Source organism: Diabrotica undecimpunctata, chromosome 3, assembly GCF_040954645.1.
Source record: "Diabrotica undecimpunctata isolate CICGRU chromosome 3, icDiaUnde3, whole genome shotgun sequence".
Classification (NCBI taxonomy): Eukaryota; Metazoa; Arthropoda; class Insecta; order Coleoptera; family Chrysomelidae; genus Diabrotica; species Diabrotica undecimpunctata.
Window position 1 is genome coordinate 118687968 of NC_092805.1, and position 20528 is coordinate 118708495.

At 32.8% G+C, this 20528-nt stretch overlaps 1 protein-coding gene across 3 annotated transcripts in view; it reads right to left on the minus strand.

Annotated features, from left to right (window-relative positions):
• LOC140437298 (uncharacterized) overlaps positions 1-20528 on the minus strand; it is a 94819-nt gene that overhangs the window by 6144 nt on the left and 68147 nt on the right. For all 3 annotated transcript variants that reach the window (XR_011950360.1, XM_072526737.1, XM_072526738.1), the window contains exon 13: positions 10829-11045. Coding sequence is in view for 2 of the 3 variants with exons in the window: in XM_072526737.1 (XP_072382838.1) it covers positions 10829-11045 (217 nt within the window). In the remaining variant the exon portion in view is untranslated. The remainder of the gene's footprint in view (positions 1-10828; positions 11046-20528) is intronic.

Sequence of the window (20528 nt, forward strand, 5' to 3'; positions counted from 1 at the left end):
CTGAAGGTGTCCATACCAGTTAAGTCTTTTGGCTTCGATTGTGTCTATTATGTCTAGATCGATTTCCATTTCTCTCGGAATATCTTCGTTTCTCACCCTATCAAGTCTGGTGAGCTGGCAACATCGTCTCCAGTAGTTAATTTCCATGGCCTTAATTTTTGATTTGTTTCTTTGGTTTATTTCTTAGAGTTCGGCGCCGTACAGCCCAATACTTTCTATTATTGTTTTATAGATTCTTCTTTTATTTTCTTTTGTTATTTTTTTATTCCATAATAGTCCGTGTAGCTGTCTGGTGGCTGATCTTGCTTGGCCAATCCTGGAGTGTATTTCTTCGCTACTTCCTGCTTTTGATGTTATTTGGACTCCCAAGTATTTGAAATTGTCTGTTGGTTTTATAGTTCCCATTTCGATTTGTAGGCTTTCTGGTTTTTCTCCTACAACTAAGTACTCAGTTTTTTGTATATTAATTGTGAGGCCCCATTTGGTATACTCATCTTCCAGTTTTCTAAGCATGTAGCCTACATCACTCTCGTCTTCAGCTAGAATGGCTTGGTCGTCAGCGAAGTGTATCGTGTACAATCTATCATCTCCGATTGGGATGCCCATATTGCAGCACTTTCTTCTCCACACTGAGAGTGCCTCATTTAGATATATTTTGAAGAGTGTAGGTGCTATGCAGCAGCGTTGCTTTAGGCCCTTACTAATAGGAATTTCTCTAGTTAATCTATTTCCAGTTTTAATGTTTGCCGTCATATTTTTGTAGAGTTGTTGTACTGCTTGTATATTTTTTTTGCTTATTCCTTGTTTTCCATTGCTACCCAAAGCATTGAAAGTGGTACACTATCGTATGCCTTTGTCAGATCTATAAAGACTATATGAGTTGAAAGGTTGTGGGCTAATCTTTTCTCGATAACTTGCTTTAGAGAGAATATACTGTCCATACAGGATCCGCCTGCACGAAAGCCATTCTGTTCTTCAACATCTGTCATCTCTTTTTCAATTTTGTTTTTTATTATTTTTCCATACAGTCTTGAGAGTGAATTTATGACACTTAGCCCCCTGTAGTTTGAACAATTCTTTCTATCTCCTTTTTTGTAGATGTTGTTAATATGTGCTTTTGTCCACTCCGGTGGTAAGTCGTGTCCATTATAGAATAAGGTGAAGACATACGCCAGTAATTCCCGTAATACTTGTGGGCTATGTTTTAATAATTCATTTGGTATACCTTGTGGTCCGCATGACTTCCGATTTTTTAGAGTTTGTATTGCATTCTCGACTTCCTGTACTGTTATTTCATCGTCTTCACTGAATTCCAGTTCATATGTTGTTGAACTGATGTTCGTGAATTGAGGTCTTGTTTCAGTCAAATGTTGTGAGTAGTGTTCGATCCAAGATCTTTCTTCTATTAAATCTATTCTACTCGTTTCTTTTCTGTTTGTTCTCAGATTTTTTACCGTTTTCCATGCTTCCCTTGATCTTGCTGACCCTATATATTTGTTGAGTTCTTCGCATTTACTTTCCCAGGAAATATTTTTTGCTTTAGTTACTAAATTTTTTACTTCTCTGTTTGATCTTGCATATGTTCGTCTATCATCTGGATCATTTGTTTGTAGCCACTTTTGATATGCTTGTTTCTTGTTGTGTACTGCATTGGCGATGTCATTTGTCCACCACAATGGAGTATTCTTTTTGTTCTTTTGGATTGTGCCGAGCGCTTCGTAAGCTGCTTCATTGATTTTATTGATTATCTCTTTATAGGTATTCTGGGCTGAGGAGTAGATCAGGTTTGCCAATTTGTGGCTGAGTCGCAGCTTATATAAGAATGATGTCGAGTCGTTTTGCAGTGCATCAATATTGTATTTAGGTAGATTCGATTCCAGGGGTTTTGATTGAGCTAGTTGGTTGTCATTTTGATGTAGTAGCCGAGGTCGATACTGTAGGTAACATTTTGATCTTACCATATAGTGGTCAGTTCCGCACTCCGGTCCTCTTAATACTCTTATGTCTTTAACTTTGATGTGTGTTTCTTGTTTTGTGATGACATAATCTATAATTGACTTTGTGTTTCTCGTTGGTTGAACCCAGGTGTACTTATGTGTGTTTTTATGTTGGTAGAATCCGTTTAGGATTTTCAGAGAGTGCTGTTTACAGAATTCGATTAAGTGTTCTCCATTTTCATTTGTTTTAGCGTCACCATATTTTCCTACGACTTTGTCATTTGAGAAAAAAGAAAAACGGTAGAACGGTTAATAAAAGATGCTTACCAACGCGTATCTAAAGAGCAGTGGCATAATTATGTAAACCACGTCAAGAAAGTAGAAGAAAAAAAATGTTTGCGGTAGACAATTTGGAGAAAGATATTGAACCGGTGATAATTAATATAGGAGATGGTTTAGAGAATGAGGACGTTTAGATATGGATTGCGATTAGTATTAATTAACAAGAAATATATATATATATATATATATATATATATATAGAATATATATAATTATATATATATATATATATATATATATATATATATATATATATATATATATATATATATATATATATATATATAACTACGTTGGAATTATCAGGTAAAGTGGTCTCTAATAAAAATCTTTCATACTTAATAAATAAAAGGAAGATTTTCATTAGAGACCACTTTACCCGATAATTCCAACGTATTTATAAATTATTTTTTGGTCGAAATAATCACTTTGTTATATATATATATATATATATATATATATATATATATATATATATATATCGTGCCGTATAGTGTAAACTGCTTGCATTTTTTTGTATATATGTATATAAATATTTATGAGGTATTAGATGTTGTATGTATACAGGCATGTTTATAGAAATAATTTGTTTTTTTGTTTATTCTATCTCTATAAAGAGTTAATTCTCTCAGATAAATTAATGAGTAAAGATTTTTGAAACGAAGCGCTCACGGTCCTGATTTCTCAGTCTATCGCCAAACTACCACAAACACCTAAAAGCGACATGAGCGGCATCGCTTTTGCGCCGTAAGACCAACACTGCATTCTAACTGTGGGTTCTACTATAGCTACGCTAGATTATAGTACCTTAGGTCACCCTTATAATTTTTAAAGAAATATAAAATACTCTAAATATATAAAAATAAAGTAAAAATGAATATGATACATCAGCGGATAGCAAGAAGACCTGAAGAAACTAGGAATAAGAGGAAGAAATATTTAAAATAGGTTAGAGCAGATACAAAAAGTTTATAGCACAAAAAGTGAAGTAATATATGATTTTTCAATAGATACCAACAAATATTATAAGAAAGGACTACATATTGACGTCAAGATAAAAGAAGTACGAAAACTTGTAAATAAAACTCGGAAAACAAAAAACAGTATCTAAGACTAAAAGAAACAGAGCACATTTACATTGGCAATGACCTAACTGAAGAAGATATGAAGATTAAAGGGAACATTGGAAAAAGAGCCAGAGAAGGAAAAAAACAAAAGGATAAAAATCTATCACATTAAACAAAACCAACAGCACCAAAAAACGCAATACAAAACACACAATACAAATACATTCAAGACAGACTGACTTATAAATGATAATCTATCTAACTATAATGATTATTCAAATAGGAACATGGAATATAACAGCACTAAACGGAAAAGAACTGGAGTTAACAGAAGACATTAAGTTTCTTCTTGATTTATTGTAGTAGTGGCAAATCCAAAATGTAGGTATTTTGCGAATATGAATATTTTCTTGATTTTATCTTCGAGTCTTACTGTGCACTCGTTGATACTGTTGTCCAGTTAAAAATCTATCCATAGTTCTGTGTGAAATTTGTACTACAAAATTGACTGGACTTCTAACAGCTGCGGCATTTATACACCCTGGTCGAGCAGATCTTCCATAATATTCCTAACCAATTGAAACCATGGTCTAAACTTCTCGTAGGGACGGTAAGCAGCTCAAGCAGCGAGGACGTTCGATATCCGTCGTAAATGACAGAGAGCAGATGAGAATCATTTGCAGGCTAGCATTGTACAAGGCCGAGAGATGCTAATTTACCTATATAAGATGTAGCTGGCGGCTAAGAGCGGATAAGTTTCATTTATTTGCCTATACTCGTTAATTTTGAAGGTCTGTAATTAAATTCTGTATTAGGGCTCTAAGCCTAGAGTCTAGGACACTAAAAATAAGCTGCACTGATGAGATTAGTAGGGTCAAAATTTTTAACGCATAATATACGTCGTATTTTATTAATATAAAAAGGAAGGTAATGGGACGCCATAAGAATTGCAATTAAAAATTGGGCCCTGAATACTGAAAGGTTGAGAAATGCTGATATACATTTCTAATTTAATTATTTACATATGTATAGTCCTACCAGAAATCTAAGAGAGTCATTAATATTTATTACCGATAAATGTCTACCGCAAGGCAGTGGGGGATCGCCTCTGAACAGGATCGTATTTTTATTTTCGATTTTCATTACTTATTCGATTGTTAGGTGTGTTTAAAAGCCGGTCTTTATCATTGTCTACTAAAGTTATAATAGTTGCAAAAATATTTACATACACTACATTCAGATATTTACAAAACTTTATCATTTCTAAATAGAGTACAAAAAGAACAGAGACAAAATATTTTAGAAAATTATTTTCAAAATTGAGGTGTGTCTAAAAGCTGGTTTTATACCGTTATCAACTGAATTTATAAATATTTATATAAATTACATATACATAGAAAGTTTATCATTTATAAATACAATTCAAAAAGTACTTACATTTAAAAAAAATTACATGGACGTCCGTTTCACTATCACTGTCATTATCTAGATCTATAATAATTGTTTCTTTGAGCAACCTATCTGTATTTTTCCAGCTGTCATTGGTTATTTTCCCCATTTCTAATTCAATTAGACGAACCACAGATGAATTTAGGGTAAGCGAAACATTACTTCTCCTTACCGATGCTTTTAGCTCATGCCATATGTGTTCAATAGGATTGGACATGCAATAGTAAGGAGAAAGTCTTAATACTGTATGACCCATTTCTTCCGCCAAACTGCCGCAATAATATTGTTTTCTGATGGAAAATGATTTTAAAGTTTCAAGTAATTGTTTTTTAGAATAATTATCTTCATAATATAAATCATTTTCCAGCATATATTCCGGGATTCTTAGTTTTGGTGTCATTAGAACATGGAACTTTATTCGGCCTACGACTGTAATTTCTGGCATTGCCCATCACAATTACAATGTTTGGTGTTATATGTGGTAATAACCTCGTTGAAAACCAGTTCTCAAATAATTCTGACGTGGTATCATGATGGTCGACACGGTAGTCCTTAATGTTTGTACATGACAAGGCTAAATCATTAGGTATAAAACCATTTTTTCCCTGCATGAATTATTGTAATACGTTTTCCTTTATTTGATTAAGCTTTTGTTGTACAGCGACAAGAAGAATCTGCCCAACCACATTTTGGAACGTCATGGGTGTCAAACCACGTCTCATCCAGATAAACAATTTCTCTTCCACTTTCTCTGATTTATGAATTTGAATAAAAAATTCTCAATCAAGGAGAAAAAATTGGCATGGTTCGGACATATAACCCGGATGGACAATAATAGACAAGTAAAAAGAGTGTGGGACGCCAAACCAATAGGGAAGAACAGAAGAGGAAGACCCATTAAAGAATGGAACAGTGACATCTCGCAGATACTGCAGAGTAAGGGTAAGACTTGTCAGGAATCAACATAGATGGCATCCAATAGGAAGGAATGGAGAAAGTTCGTTAAGAGCTAGGATACCTCAGAAGATTGTAAAATATTGTAATTTAATGAATTGTATTATAAACGGCCCAACATCGAAAGGTACAAATGGGTCTACTGATTAAGTAAGTAAGTAAGTAAGTTTTTAGAAGACATTGCCATACTGTCTCACTGCAGCACTTGATTCATGTGTCAATTTTCTGCAACATATGCATGATGGTTTTTAACGTGGGGATCATCTATTATTCATACATATTATCATGTAATTCTATTCTATTAACTTGTTATATAGAATTGCACACCCACACAATTTGTACATCTAATCTCTTTCATTGTCTCACAACAGTCACCTTCAAAAATAAAATCTCAATAAATAACACATATTTCATAAATATATCTCTAGAATAAATATAAATAACTTTTAAATAACTCAATGGTATAGAACATTACTTTCATCAAACAAACTATTACATTACACCTATCTCTACTTCATTGGATAAAATCTGTCTCCTCAAGAACTTCCCCGTTTACTGTCAAACAATTACAATAGCAGACTTGAGTTCTCCAATCAACAATACAGGATAGTTTGAACCATGTTCTTTCAACCATCAATTAATAGAGTACCGGCATGTAGGTAATGTTTTATTTATTTGTTCATTTATTAATTCATTACAGTTTAATAGACTATTTTACCAATTTGTGGGTCTTACCTTGTCTGCTTAAACATTTTATTCATTTTGAAAAACCACAGACATGTAATATTGGCATAATTACTGTAATTTATATAATTTATATCATCTATCTTTGTTTATCTTTATTAGACAACACCCTAATATGGGTTTATTATTTCAGCATTTATTTAACTTTGTATCGAGACCTGAAGATGCTTTGCATATTGTAGAAAGCGAAACCGGTCGTCTGGATATTTAAATTAAATTGATTGTGAGTAAGTCTAATTTATTATTTCTTTACCTTTTGAAATGGACTCACACAAGCAACACATTCATGATTTCAATTGAAATAATTTCTTCGAATGGTTTAGTTTTGGATCTTACCTAAAGCACCAATCACGATTTATTTAAAATCGTAATTATATTTTCTTGGTGAACAGATAGACTAAGATAATATTATGACAATTATTTGTTTGACTTTGTTCATAAAGGAAGAAAATTTGTGTATAAAACAATATTATTTAGAAATGTTTCGTCCTTGGGAAGAGCCTAGTACTTCTCGTGAAGTTATTGATAATAATATTGCCGAAAGAATAGACGTCAGTGTTAACAAACCTGTAAAGCGCAGTGTTTTGTCAGTTGACACAAAAAAGTGATATTTGACGTTTACACTACACTCCTTGAATGAGGACTTTCCAAATTTAATGCAGTGAAGGAAGCGGCAGCCTTAACACGTAGACCAATGAACATAGTGTGGTCCATAACAAAACAACCGAAAAAGTAAAGACGCTGGTATGTTTAGGAAACTAGACCGGAGTGATGTGGAGATCATTAGAAGAAAAATTTATAACATGTATGAAGAACATAATATGGTCCCCACGTTAAAAACCATCATGCAAAAGTTGCAGAAAGATGGCACAGGAATTAAGTGCTGCAGTGAGACAGTAAGGCGATGTCTTCTAAAAAATGGCTTTAAAATAAGAACGATCGATAAACGCCAAGTGATTATGGAATATGCTCGTTTACAAATATGGAGGACGGGATTTTTAATTCAAATTCATAAAGACAGAGAAAGTGGAAGAGAAATTGTTTATCTGGATAAGACGTAGTTTGACACCCATGACGTTCCAAAATATGGTTGGGCAGATTCTTCTGGTAGCTGTACAACAAAAGCTCCATCAAATAAAGGAAAACGTATTACAATAATCCATGTAGGAACAAAAAATGGCTTTATACCTAATGCTTTAGCCTTGTCATGCAAAAACATTAAGGACTCGCGTGTCGATTATCATGATGACACCACGTCAGAATTATTTGAAAACTGGTTTTCAACGAAGTTATTGCCAAATATACCACCAAACAGTGTAATTGTGATGGACAATGCCAGGCTATCACAGTAGGCTCAATAAAGTTCTATGTTTTAATGACAATGACACCACTCTTATAATCCACAAATATATGCTGGAAAATGATATATATTATGAAGATAATTATTCTAAAAACAATTACTTGAAACTTTAAAATCATTTTACATAAGAAAACAATGTTATTGCGACAGTTTGGCGAAAGAAATGGGTCATACAGTATTAAGACTTCCTCCTTACTATTGCATGTTCAATCCTATTGAACACATATGGCGTGAGCTAAAAGCATCGGTAAGGAGAAATAATGTATCGCTCACGCTAAATACCTCTGTGGTTCGTCTAATTAAATTAGAAATGGAGAAAATAGCCAATGACAGCTGAAAAAATAGTGTTGCTCATGTTCTAAAGATGGAAAGATCTTATATAAATACATATAGGTTGTTCAAAGAAACAATTATTATAGATCTAGATAACGACAGTGATAGTGAAACTGACTTGTCCATGTAATTTTTTTTAAATGCAAGTACTTTTCGAATAGTATTTATAAATGGTAAACTTTCTATGTATACGTAATTTGTGTAAATATTTTTAAATTCAGTTGATAACGGTATAAAACCAGCTTTTAGACATATCTCAATTTTGAAAATAATTTTCTAAAATATTTTTGCCTCTGTTCTTTTTGTACTCTATTTAGAAATGATAAAGTTTTGTAAATATGTGAATGTAGTGTAAGTAAATATTTTTGCTACTATTATAACTTTAGTAGAAAATGATAAAGACCGGCTTTTTAAACACACCTAACAATCGAATAAGTAATGCAAATCGAAAATAAAAGTACGATCCTGTCCAGAGGCGATCTCCCGTTGCCTTGCGGCGGACACTTATCGATAATAAATATTAATGATTCTCTTATATCTCTGGTAGGACTTTACATGTATACTTTATATATTTAAATAATGTATAAATAATATACAATTGCGATTGATTAATTTTCATTTATAAAATATGTTTCTGTCCGCCATTGATTATTTGATTAACAGTTTTATCTTAAATCAGTGGTCTTCAACATCAAATTCTCCTAAGAGGGTGAAACGGACACTCCCTATTACCTACCGTGTAACTTTCTTAATAACTGTTCTTCTTTTTCTTTTAATGCACGATAATGCCCGACTTCCCCATTCTCGAATTAACACAGTTTTAGAAGAAACTAAATTCATAGAATAAATTGGCCTTAAGCCTATGAATCATATAGAACATGTTTAGAAACTTGAAAAAACGTTCTGAGGCTTCAAGAGATGAGTGAAAATCAATGGTTCATACGATCACTTCTGAGCCTGCTTACAAACAGTCTTAAGAAGCAGAGGGGATTATCTTCTTCAAGTGCCATCTCCGCGGCGGAGGTCGGCAATCATCATAGCTATTCGGACTTTTGAGACGACTGCTCTGAAAAGTTCATTTGATGTACATCCGTACCACTCTCTCAGGTTGCGCAGCCATGACATTCTACGCCTCCCTATGCTTCTATTTCCTTGGATCTTTCCCTGCATAATCAGTTGGAGCAAGGTGTATTTCTCTCCACGTGTAATATGCCCGAGATATTCCAATTTTATTGTTTTAATTATATTTACTTCTATTTCTTTATTCATCCTTCTCAAAACCTCTTTGTTTGTGATGTGCTGTGTACACCCATAGCTCGAAAGATTCCAGTTTTTTCATTGATGTCGCAGTCAAGGTCCAAGATTACATTCCATAAAATAAAGTCGAAAAAACATAGCACCTCGCCAACCTAACTCTTAGTTCCAATTTTAAATCCATTGTACATAGCACTCTTCTCATTTTTTTGAATATCTATAAGTCTTTTCTATTCTGATTTTGATCTCCTGAGTATAATCATTTGTGGAGTTAATCATTATTCCCAGATATGCATATTTGTCCACTTGTTCGACGTTGGTTCCGTTTATTAGAAGATTCTCTTTATTTCTTTGAGTTTTCGATATTCTTATAAATTTCATCTTCTTGACATTCATTGTTAGACCATACTCTTTTCCATACTCCGCTATTCTGGTCACCAGTCTCTGAAGATCTCCAATATTTTCGGCTAAGATCACAGTGTCGTCCGCATATCTAATGTTGTTAATGGGAACTCCATTTACCTTTATTCCAGCTGTTTCACCCTCAAAAGCGTTTTTCAGGATCTCTTCGGAGTACGCATTAAAAAGAATTGGCGACAATACGCATCCCTGTCTCCACATCTTATTTCAATTTCTTCTGCCAGCTGTTCGTTAACACGTACTTTTGCTCGCTGTTTGTAGTATAAATTTAATATGATCCTGAGGTCGTTCTAGTCAATTTTCTTTGATTTCAGGACATTTATTAATTGTTTATGTCTTACTTTATTGAATGCTTTATTATTGTCAATAAAACATACGTATATATCTTGATTGACGTCCAGGCATCTTTGTATCAGTATATTAAGTGAAAAAAGAGCTTCACGCGTTCCTAGGCCTTTGCGAAAACCAAATTGTGTATCATTAACGTCTATGTCCAGTTTGTGATATATTCGGTTATTTATGACTTTTAGTAGTAACTTTAGCACATGATACATCAAGCTAATGGTGCGGTAATCGCTGCATTCTCTTGCGTTTTTCTTTTTGCGGAGACAAATAAAAATCGACGTTAACCACTGTTTGGGTAATACGCCTGAACTATAAATTTGGTTCAAGAGTGTCACTAAAACATCAATGTGCTTCTCATCTAGATTTTTTAGGATTTCTATAGGAAGCATGTCAGGTCCAGGGCTTTTCCCACTCTTCATTGTTTTTAATGGGGACTATACAGTAATTTAGAGGGTATTATACAGTATATCAAATGAAAGATTTGCCAATGAAATCTGCGATATTTTTGTTTTTTTTATATATAAATTCCAATTTAAAGAATGGGTTAGAATTTGGATAAGGAAACTTTTTTCAATGTATATCTTTATGATGCAGCGTTGAAATTTATTTTTAAAACTACTTACTTTTCCTTTCATATTGTTCATTGTCCCAAGGGAACCAGTAATATACGCATCAGTCTGATTCTGTAATTGCTTAAGAGCATCTGAGTTGCTCCTCATTTGTTTATACATTATTCCCATTTGCTTCCAAACTAGTTGGATGTCATCTTCTATCTTTGATGTTACATTAGCCAGAAGTCCAGTGTCTGGATCCAAAATTGACGATTTGAAAGTATCTAGTCTGAAAATACACAACAATAGGCGTAAGCAGTTATGAAAATGATTCATTTAGGATTTACATATCTGTATTAATGAACTAGTATTAACTAGTAATACAACTTATTTATGCAGAAAATACAATTGCGTTACTCAAAAACTGAAAAATAGGTAATGTTGTCCATTCCTTGTGCGGTTTTTTGTTGTCAACGTTTTGACGCATGTTTAAGTATGAAAAAAAAAATCTAAAAAAGTTTTAGTTTTGTAGAATATAATTATTTTTAATATTATAATGTTTTAATAAAGACTTACTTATTTTATATTTTCTATTTGTTTTAAAATGACCAAGTTTGACGAAAAAAAAAAAAGAATAATTAGAAAATAGAAAAAAAAAACCGATGTATACTTCTGTTTTTTCTTCTTCGATTCTGATCTGTTTTTACTTTTACATTCGAACTCTGTTAAGTTATGTTATGAATTCGTTACGATAATTAAAGATTTGCAAATAAAATTCATTAAATGAACCTTTTTTTCGAAAATAGTAATTTATGAGTTAATCTTCTTCTTCGCGTGACTAGGATTACTCCTGTTTGTCGCCTCTTATTCTGTTTCAGTCGTTGTTGACTGTACATTATCTTTCCACCTTTTTGGCGGACTTCCAACGGGTCTTCTGCTATACGGCTTGTTGTTTTTACAGATGTTCGCTAATCTGTCTGGTCCCATTCGGTTTGCATGTTCGGTTCAGTTCTGTTCCAGTTTTTTTCTTGTTTTTATCCACCTGTTAATATTTTGAATTTTGCATTGTTCGCGTATACTTCTGTTGGTTTGTCTGTCTCTTAATGATATGCCCGCTATTGAGCTTAATACTTTCATTTCGATATTGTTGATTTGTTGTTTCGTCTTTCTTGTATCGGTCCTTGTCTCCGCTGCGTATGTTATTATTGGTCTTACTGTTGTCTTGTATACTTTCATTTTGCTTTCCGTGGTCAGATATTTGTTTCTCCATATGGTTTCTCGGAGGCAACCACTTACTCTTGCCGCTTTTGATGCTTGCCTTGTTGTCTCTGTTCTTATATCCCTGTCACTAGTGATCTCTACTCCTAGGTAATTGAATTTCATTACTTGTTCTACAATTTCGCCATCTATTTCCAGTTTGCATCTACGCGGCTCTTTAATGATCACTATACATTTAGTTTTTTCTACTGATATTCTCATATTAAGTTTGTTTGCTGTAATATTGAAGGTGTGGAGCTGCCTTTGTAGGTCATCTTCGTTATCAGCAATTAGTACTCCATTATCGGCATAGCATACTATTGTGATTTTATGCGCTCCCATGTGGTATCCGTGTCGTTTTCTTACTTCGTGAAATATTTAATTCATCACCATATTGAATAACAATGGGCTGAGCGAGTCTTCTTGGCGGATTCCCCCTTTTAGTTATATGCATTCTGTTTTCCCTGTTGGCAATATAACTCTGGTCTTGTCGTTCTTGTTAATTTCATTAATTGTCCTTATTATCTGATGGTCTAATTTATGAGTTAATATGCCTAATAAATAATCTAAATATGGCTTATTATTCTATTCTACAATGGACAACATCTCATTATAGTAACAACGCAACAAAATTACCTACAAAACATTGATATCAAAAAATTATATAACTGCATTTTTTTCGGAAATGGCCTGTAATAGAGTGTAGAAAATACCAGTTGCAAAACTACGTAGTAAGGTTCATATTGTTACCAAAATATGTAAAGTAAGTTAAACAGTAATATTCAAACATTTCATATGGTATCGGGTATACAAAACTAGTTAATATGGTTCTGGTGCTGTTTAGGCCAGGCAATAAAGCAGTAAGAAGTTCAAAACATACCAAATTTTTGCAGTGAGATGAATCTCAATGAAACTTGTTGCATTCGATTCGTAAGAGTGTCAAGAAATTTTGCGAATAGAAATGATGATATGAAATTGTAAATTGTATTTTTGAACGTGGAAAACGTATTTTTCAAATTTCATTTCGAAGTGATAAATTTTTATTTCGGAATAATTGACGGAAATGAGTTCAATATTACTACTCAAGGGGCTTAGGGGTCACTGTACACAAATATTATAACGACGAGGGTCTCCGAGATATCTGGTACACCTGGACCTTGCCTCCTGGAGTTTTTTTGGAAATTCAATAGAAAATTAGTACAAACTCGTTACTCGGTATTTTTTGGGATCACTGAACACTAATATAATGTCGGCGATGATGTGCGAGGCACCTTGTGTCCAGGACGGTCTCGGCTCCTGGAGTTTTGTGTTAAACAAAATCAGTGCAAACTCGTTACTTGGGGATTTTTGGTATCGCCGAATACTAATATAATGTCGGCGATGGTGTCCGAGGTACTTAGTGCTCAGGAGAGGGCTGGTTTCTTAAAGTTTGTGCATCGGAGACCATCACCCTTATGATATTTCAAAATACCCCAAGTAACTAGTTTGCACCGATTTTATATCGAATTTGCACAAAACTCAGAAGAAGGGGCCTATTCTGGACACCAGGTGCCTCTTACATCATCACCGTCATGATATTACTGTTCGGCCCCCAAAAATCACCAATAACGAATTTGCACTAATATTTTATAGAATTTCTTTAATACCCAAGGTACACTAGGTGCCCCAGAGACCATCGCCGTCATGATATTCGTGTTAAGTGACCCAAAAAAAAAACCTCGAGTAGCAATATTGAACTTCTTTCCGTAAATTCTTTCCGAAATATAAATTTATCATTTTTTATCACTTCGAAGTGCACTTTGGAAAATGCATTTTCCTTGGTTTCTTAGGTTTCTTTGAGATCCATTCAACTGTAAACATTTGGTAGGTTTATTGCTTCATTGCCTCGCCTTATTCTATTAACAGTTTTAACTAGTATATGTGTTCTGAGGATAAATCATGTAAAGATATATATTGCATTATTGCAAGATGCAAATAAAGAACCAGTATAGGATAGCTACATGGAATTTAACAACAGCTTCAGCAAGCTGAGAAATCTGTTTCTTGAAATAGACAAGCAAAATAATTTTCATAAGAATAAATGAGACTAGATGGGATTACACAGCAAATAATATATTATATGATGGACACTTCAAGTTCCAATAAACATGAAACAGCGTATTACTGAGTATGTCACTAACTTCATCTCACTGTTAAACAAGTTAATGCTTATGCAATTAAACACCTAACTTTTAAATATAAAAACCCAAGTTTATGCTCTACTTCAAACAAAGATAAACAAAAAATTGTAGAATTTTACCACCAAATAGAGAGTTCCAAAAACAACAAAAAAATACTTAAAGAGAACTTTAGTGTTAAAGTTTGACAGACGACAACGCAGAATATAGTCGGAAGCCTTGGGGTGGGAAACATAAATCAAAGAAATAAACGGTTAATCAAATTCTGCCAAAAATCTACCTAGTCATCGTCAATACCTGGCTACAGTTTTCCAGAAAGACGTTTGTACACTTGAAAATAAAAACAAATAATTTCGAAACAATATTAAATATTTTAAACATAACTCCGGCGCTGACATAAACTTGAACCATAATTTGCTCTCTTCCACAATTCAAATTAAACTAAGGAAACTAGCAAAGCCATCTAAACTGAACAGGTCATATCTCGACCTCCTCAAATATCCTCAAACAAAATACTAAAAGAAAACAGTACCATCAACGAATGTTGTATGACATATAAAACTCGATTTTAACAGTAAAAGAGTTTACGAAAATACCTAAAGGATTAACAATAAATGATTTCATGACACAGGCAATTTCAGACAGTAGATATGCGGAGAAAATATAAAAATGGTGACACTAACAAGTATCGTATAGTCAACAAACTCATAAAAAGAAAAATTAAACGAGTCAAAAAACTTTTGATAATTTTCGTAAAGAAATCAAGATTTCCAACAAGAACATGACAGCTTAAATCTCCACAATAACCACAAATATACCTCCGAAGTTAAAAAAACAAAAAAATATTCACTTACTTACAGACAGAAATATCTGTGACTTGTGACGAACAACAATGCCAGGAATGGGAGGGACATCAGTGGCTATTTTGACGAAGCTACTCTAGAAAACGGTCTCAGTATATTGAAAGCAGTATTCAGAAAAATAATGGAAGAGGAAATATTTGATCTATTTAATTGCTTTCTTTAATACAATTTATAAAGAAGGAGGAGTTATGTTCATAACACTGCCATAGCAAAGCAGACACACCGAATACAGAGACTTTAGGCTGATCAGTTTAATAAGCGCACACTTAAGACATTTTTACGAAATCTACAGAACCGAATATTTCTTTTATGCGATAGTAGAATGGGTGAAGTAATTTAGGTTTAAAAATAGTTTAGAAACGAGACAGGAACTGTTCTGTATACTCTTTCTCCTACAAATAAAGTTGTGAATTCCGAAATTATATATACATCTGTTTCATCTACTTTGAAAAGGCATTCGACCGAATGCAACATGATACACGAATTGGACCACTACAATATAAGACTGCTAAAGTATATGTAATATAATCAAGTAGCCTCTATCCAAAATTAAACGGAGACGACAGAGTACGACCAGGATGCATTTTGACATCTAGTTTTTTTCAATATATACAGCGAAGAAATATTTAAGGAGACTTTACAATATTAGATACGCTGAACATACAGTCACTCCAGCAGACAACTTGGAAGACCTCCAAACATTAGTAAACCTAGTCAATGAAGCAAGTTACCAAAGAGGCTGCAAAATTAACATTTCAAAAACAAAATACTTAGATAACAGTTGGGAAGGTGAATGTAGATTACTTTCAGTTTTGAATAAATAAAGAGAGGATAGAACGGTAAACCATTTTAAATACCTTCGCAGCCGATTGAATATGAATGGCCACTCTTATGAAGAGATAATAACTAGAACTGAAATATCACATAGCTTATTATAATGTTTTTTTGATGTCCTAAAAAGATTATACCTGTTTATTAAGCAACCAGTAATGTTTTAAGTATTTTACAGTGTAATGCATTCGCCAAAATTTTAACTGTCACTTTGTTATAGTTGATTCAATTTTAGGATAAAAATTAGATCTTAAATTGTCATTTTTAGAAAAATAGCAATTACAATTTTGACGATAGCGTTGATGGTAGTTTAAATTTTGGCAACAGCACTAGTTTATTTTAAATATTGTATAATATATAAACATAATATGTTTATATGGGATTAAGCCACAATTATTGGTTCTAATGAAAATCACATTTTTAATTAACAAATGTTTAACATTTCTGATTCCACTCCGGAAATCCTTTTCAAAAATCGATTATTATACAAATTTTGAAAAATGTACAACTAAAGATTTTTTTATTGGTAACAGTATATAATGGCTGTACAATATTTGAGGGTGGTGATCCTATTCTAGGAGTATCAAATTCTAACCGTTTTGTCTATTTTGTGTTATATGTTTGTGGAAAAAATTGTATCGTAATTGTATCGTAATTGTGGTTGAGTAGATAAATTAAGCAAAAAAAGGTTTGTGTTTATGTGTATTGCATATATGTTGTATATAAGATTTTAGATAATGTTTTTCGGTTTTATACATATCTTGTAACTTACCTCACCTTCCAAAAATATTCGGATCAACATATAAAACTTTTAATTCATTTTCTAATTTTATTTTATTAAAGAATGATAGATACTTTTTAATTGAAAATTATTTGGCGTAACTTTTAAATTTTTAATCGTCAAAGAGGTCAAAAATTTGCAAATCTTCAAAATTCAAAAAACCAGTATCTATCTGCATAACAATAGTATATAAAATATCAAAATATAGTCGTTTTTCGACATCTGTGTCTGTGTCATGCCTTTGTCTTTTTTTAGGGACTTCGTAAATATCAAGCCAGTCCAAAACGTCATTGCGTATTGGAAATTACTATTATTACGAAATTCTCTGAGATTTTGCACCAGTTTTTTTTATTTTATTTTTGGAATAAATAATGTCAGTTGACTGATTTTGAACAACATTGAATATCAAAGCGGTTTGGGTAAACACTTTTTTAAAAATATTTAATAAGAATATTAAAAGAGTAATCATTTAATAAAGTTTTCAAACCGATTGCTTTACGGATCGAGATATTATTACATTTAAAATCGTCGCCTTCGAATATAAAATCAAAAACTTCCAAAAGTTATTCACGAAAATCTGCTACAGTGAAAACTAACCGAGATTTAAAATTCCATCCCGACTGACAAAGTAAGCGAGCTTGAGAAAAATAAAGCAAATCCGCTTAAACTGGCAAAAAGAAAGACAACATTCTTTAATTTTTTCCACACGTATCCTACAAAACTAAATTCATTATATTATGCACATAACAGTGAGTAAATAAAGCTTGCGGTGCAATAGTTTTAACTTTTGCCTGGAGACCATTCAATCCACCAGACATCACGGCAGCGCCGTCATAAGTTTGCCTTAATTTATTTTTGATATTGTTACGATAAATATGACTCATACCCTAAGCTGCAAACATATTTTTCTAACAAGTATTTTTTAGTAGGTATTAGTATTTTTTAGTAGAATTCTAGGGAACTCCAGATAACGGTTATTAAATATATATATATAGCGAACTTTTTATTGTAAACAGTTAGTCTAAAAAGAATAATTGTATCGAGTCGAGTTTGAATTGTAACGCGGGTAAATAAAATATATAAATTAGAATAGTATCAGTGGAAAATAAATTAGTGTAAGATTATATATAATTTAAATAAATAAAGACTAATAAATTAAGTGTTAGAACATTTTATAACAAATAAAGTTAATAAATTAGATTTATAAATACAGTTCAATATCAAAAAATTTTAATCCTTTCTTTAAAACACCAAAAATATATTCTGCCTTATGGCTTTTTACTCACGTCTGTAAAACCTAAAAACCTCTCATAAAAATTACCACGTAGCGTGTATCGAACAACATTTGACAATTATGAATGGCATGATATATCGGTAGTTTCATCTACTTCTAGCGAAAAGCAAATGGTTTCCTGAATCTCAGATTCAATAACGTTATTTAAAATCTAACTAATTGATTCTATTAATTGATTCTGGGTGGTTTTAGATACGCCGTTAAATGTCTTCGAATCAGAGAGAAAATTTCCAATCGTATTTCTTAAACATTTTTATTAGTTTTCTATAATTACCTTGATTTAACGAATGCTCCGATTCATCGTGTTCCCTAAATGAAAATTCCTGACTGAACTTAAAAAAGTGCAATATCAATTAAACGACGTAAAACTGCGTGATTATTTTTTACAATTTCATTATGTTTAGTAGCATTTTCACGTTTGGTATTATCTAATGAAATATAGATATTTTGTTTTCCAAATAAATCTAATTTAATTTGGCTGTATGTTAAAAACCCTTTAAAGGTAACTTTGGAAGAAACTTGCAATATGGATATTTCGATGGAAATCGCAGAATTCAACACACAGGTTTATGAAAATCAAAATACAACACATAGGGCCAATTGTTCGAACGCTAATCAAAACTTGATTGTAATCAAATATTTAATTAACATCAAATACGTGACATTTTGAGGTTATGTTGACTGATTTATTTTATTCAATTGTACAATTTTACGTTTTAATTTAAAATAAACCATAATTAAACTCTCTCTGATGTAATTTCATGTTTTTATTTACAAATCAATAATAATAATAAGCCATTTTTAATAATTTTGACAGCTACTGTGACGTATTTGATTGTAATTAAATATTTGATTACAATCAAGTTTTGATTGGCGTTCGGACAATCGACCCTTAGTGCTCTACCTGATAACTATCAATTCGAGTCACCGAGCTCTCCGACGAATTATGAAAGTGTCACTTTGTCAGGTGCTACCAACTCTCCTGCTAACTCTTTAAGGTTGTGATATAACTGTTTCTTCTGTGGTGGGCGAATACATTAAAGGAAGACTTTAGAGTGGCACTTTGTAAAGCTTTTCCGCTCCAAGAACATTAGTGCGTCTACCAACGTATTTGAAGGCTACGATCATTGCACACCTGCGTTCTTGCTGTTACTCCAGCTTCATTAAAGAAAGCTGTAGTACCTGCGTTAATAAAAGGCCTTCGTGCTGATGATCTTATAGATACTGGTGGCTCTGTCAGTTTTGTTAATGAAAACTTCGCTAATATGTGCAAACTCCTTAGGAAGCCATTTACACAATTTGTTTCTATGAACTCATTATTACACACTTCTCAAGTCAAAGGTGTGACTATTCAGAATATTAAAATTGGTGACCACTCCTACGATAACTTTAACTTACTTATAGTTAAAAATCTCTGCGCTGATATGAAAATTGGTCATAAGGTTCTATCTAACCATTTAAGTTTAGAATTTGGAGGACCTAAAGGAGTACTCAAGGCTTGTAGTGTGGTTCAAGCCTCAGTTCCTGCAGTTCCAATATTTTGTATTTTGACTTTAAACTATAAACTGCAGACCCGTTGCTTTCTTTTCTAGATCGCTTAACTCTAGCGAGCTAAACCATTTTGCTATGGTGAAAGAAGCGTACGATATCGTTGAATCTATAAAAAAGTGACGTCATTTTCTTATAGGAAAGCCTTTCGGAGTCTTCACTGATCAAAAGTCTGTAACATTTATGTTCAACATAAAGTATTACAGCATAAAAATGAAAAAATACAAAGATGGCGACTTAAATTGGCACCTTATAATTGTGACATAGTATATCGACCAGGAAAAAACAACCAATCAGCGGATGCTTTATGGCGCATTTGCTTTTGCGCTGATGCCACGACGGTAGGTGCATCAAAACCCAAGTCACTTTACACATCACTTTGTCATCCAGAGGAAACACGTATGTTTCACTTAATAAAATCAGAGAATTAATTTACTTTCTCTCAATGAAGTTAAGACTATGACAAGTTACTGTTAAGAAGATCCTAAAATCAAGCCGAGGTACTTCAAGAATAACGGGCCTTTTCCGAAAATTATAATAGCCACATTTTCCTTCGAACGCTTTAGTCTTGACTTTAAAGGAGCAGTGCCTTCGAATTCCAATAACCGTTATATTCTTACGGTAATGGATGAGTATTCCAGATTCCCATTTGCTTTCCCATACAATGACATTAGTGCCAAAATGGTAATCAAGCATTTAAATAACTGATTCATGATATTTGGAATGCCTGCATACATTAATTCAGATAGAGGAACTCAATTTATCAGCTAAAAGTCAAAAAGTTTCTCAACTCCAGGGGAATCGCAATAAGTATAATTACTAATTATAATCTTAAAGAAAATGAAAGCACCACTTATGACTTGGGAACAATACCTATCAGTTGCTCTACAATCCATCCGCTCCACAAGTACCTGCAACAAGTACCAGCCTATTGTAGAAGTGGAGGTAGTAGAGGCAAATCATGAGTATTCTTTTGTTAAACTAAAAGAAGGACAATAGACCACAGTGTCCCATCATCATC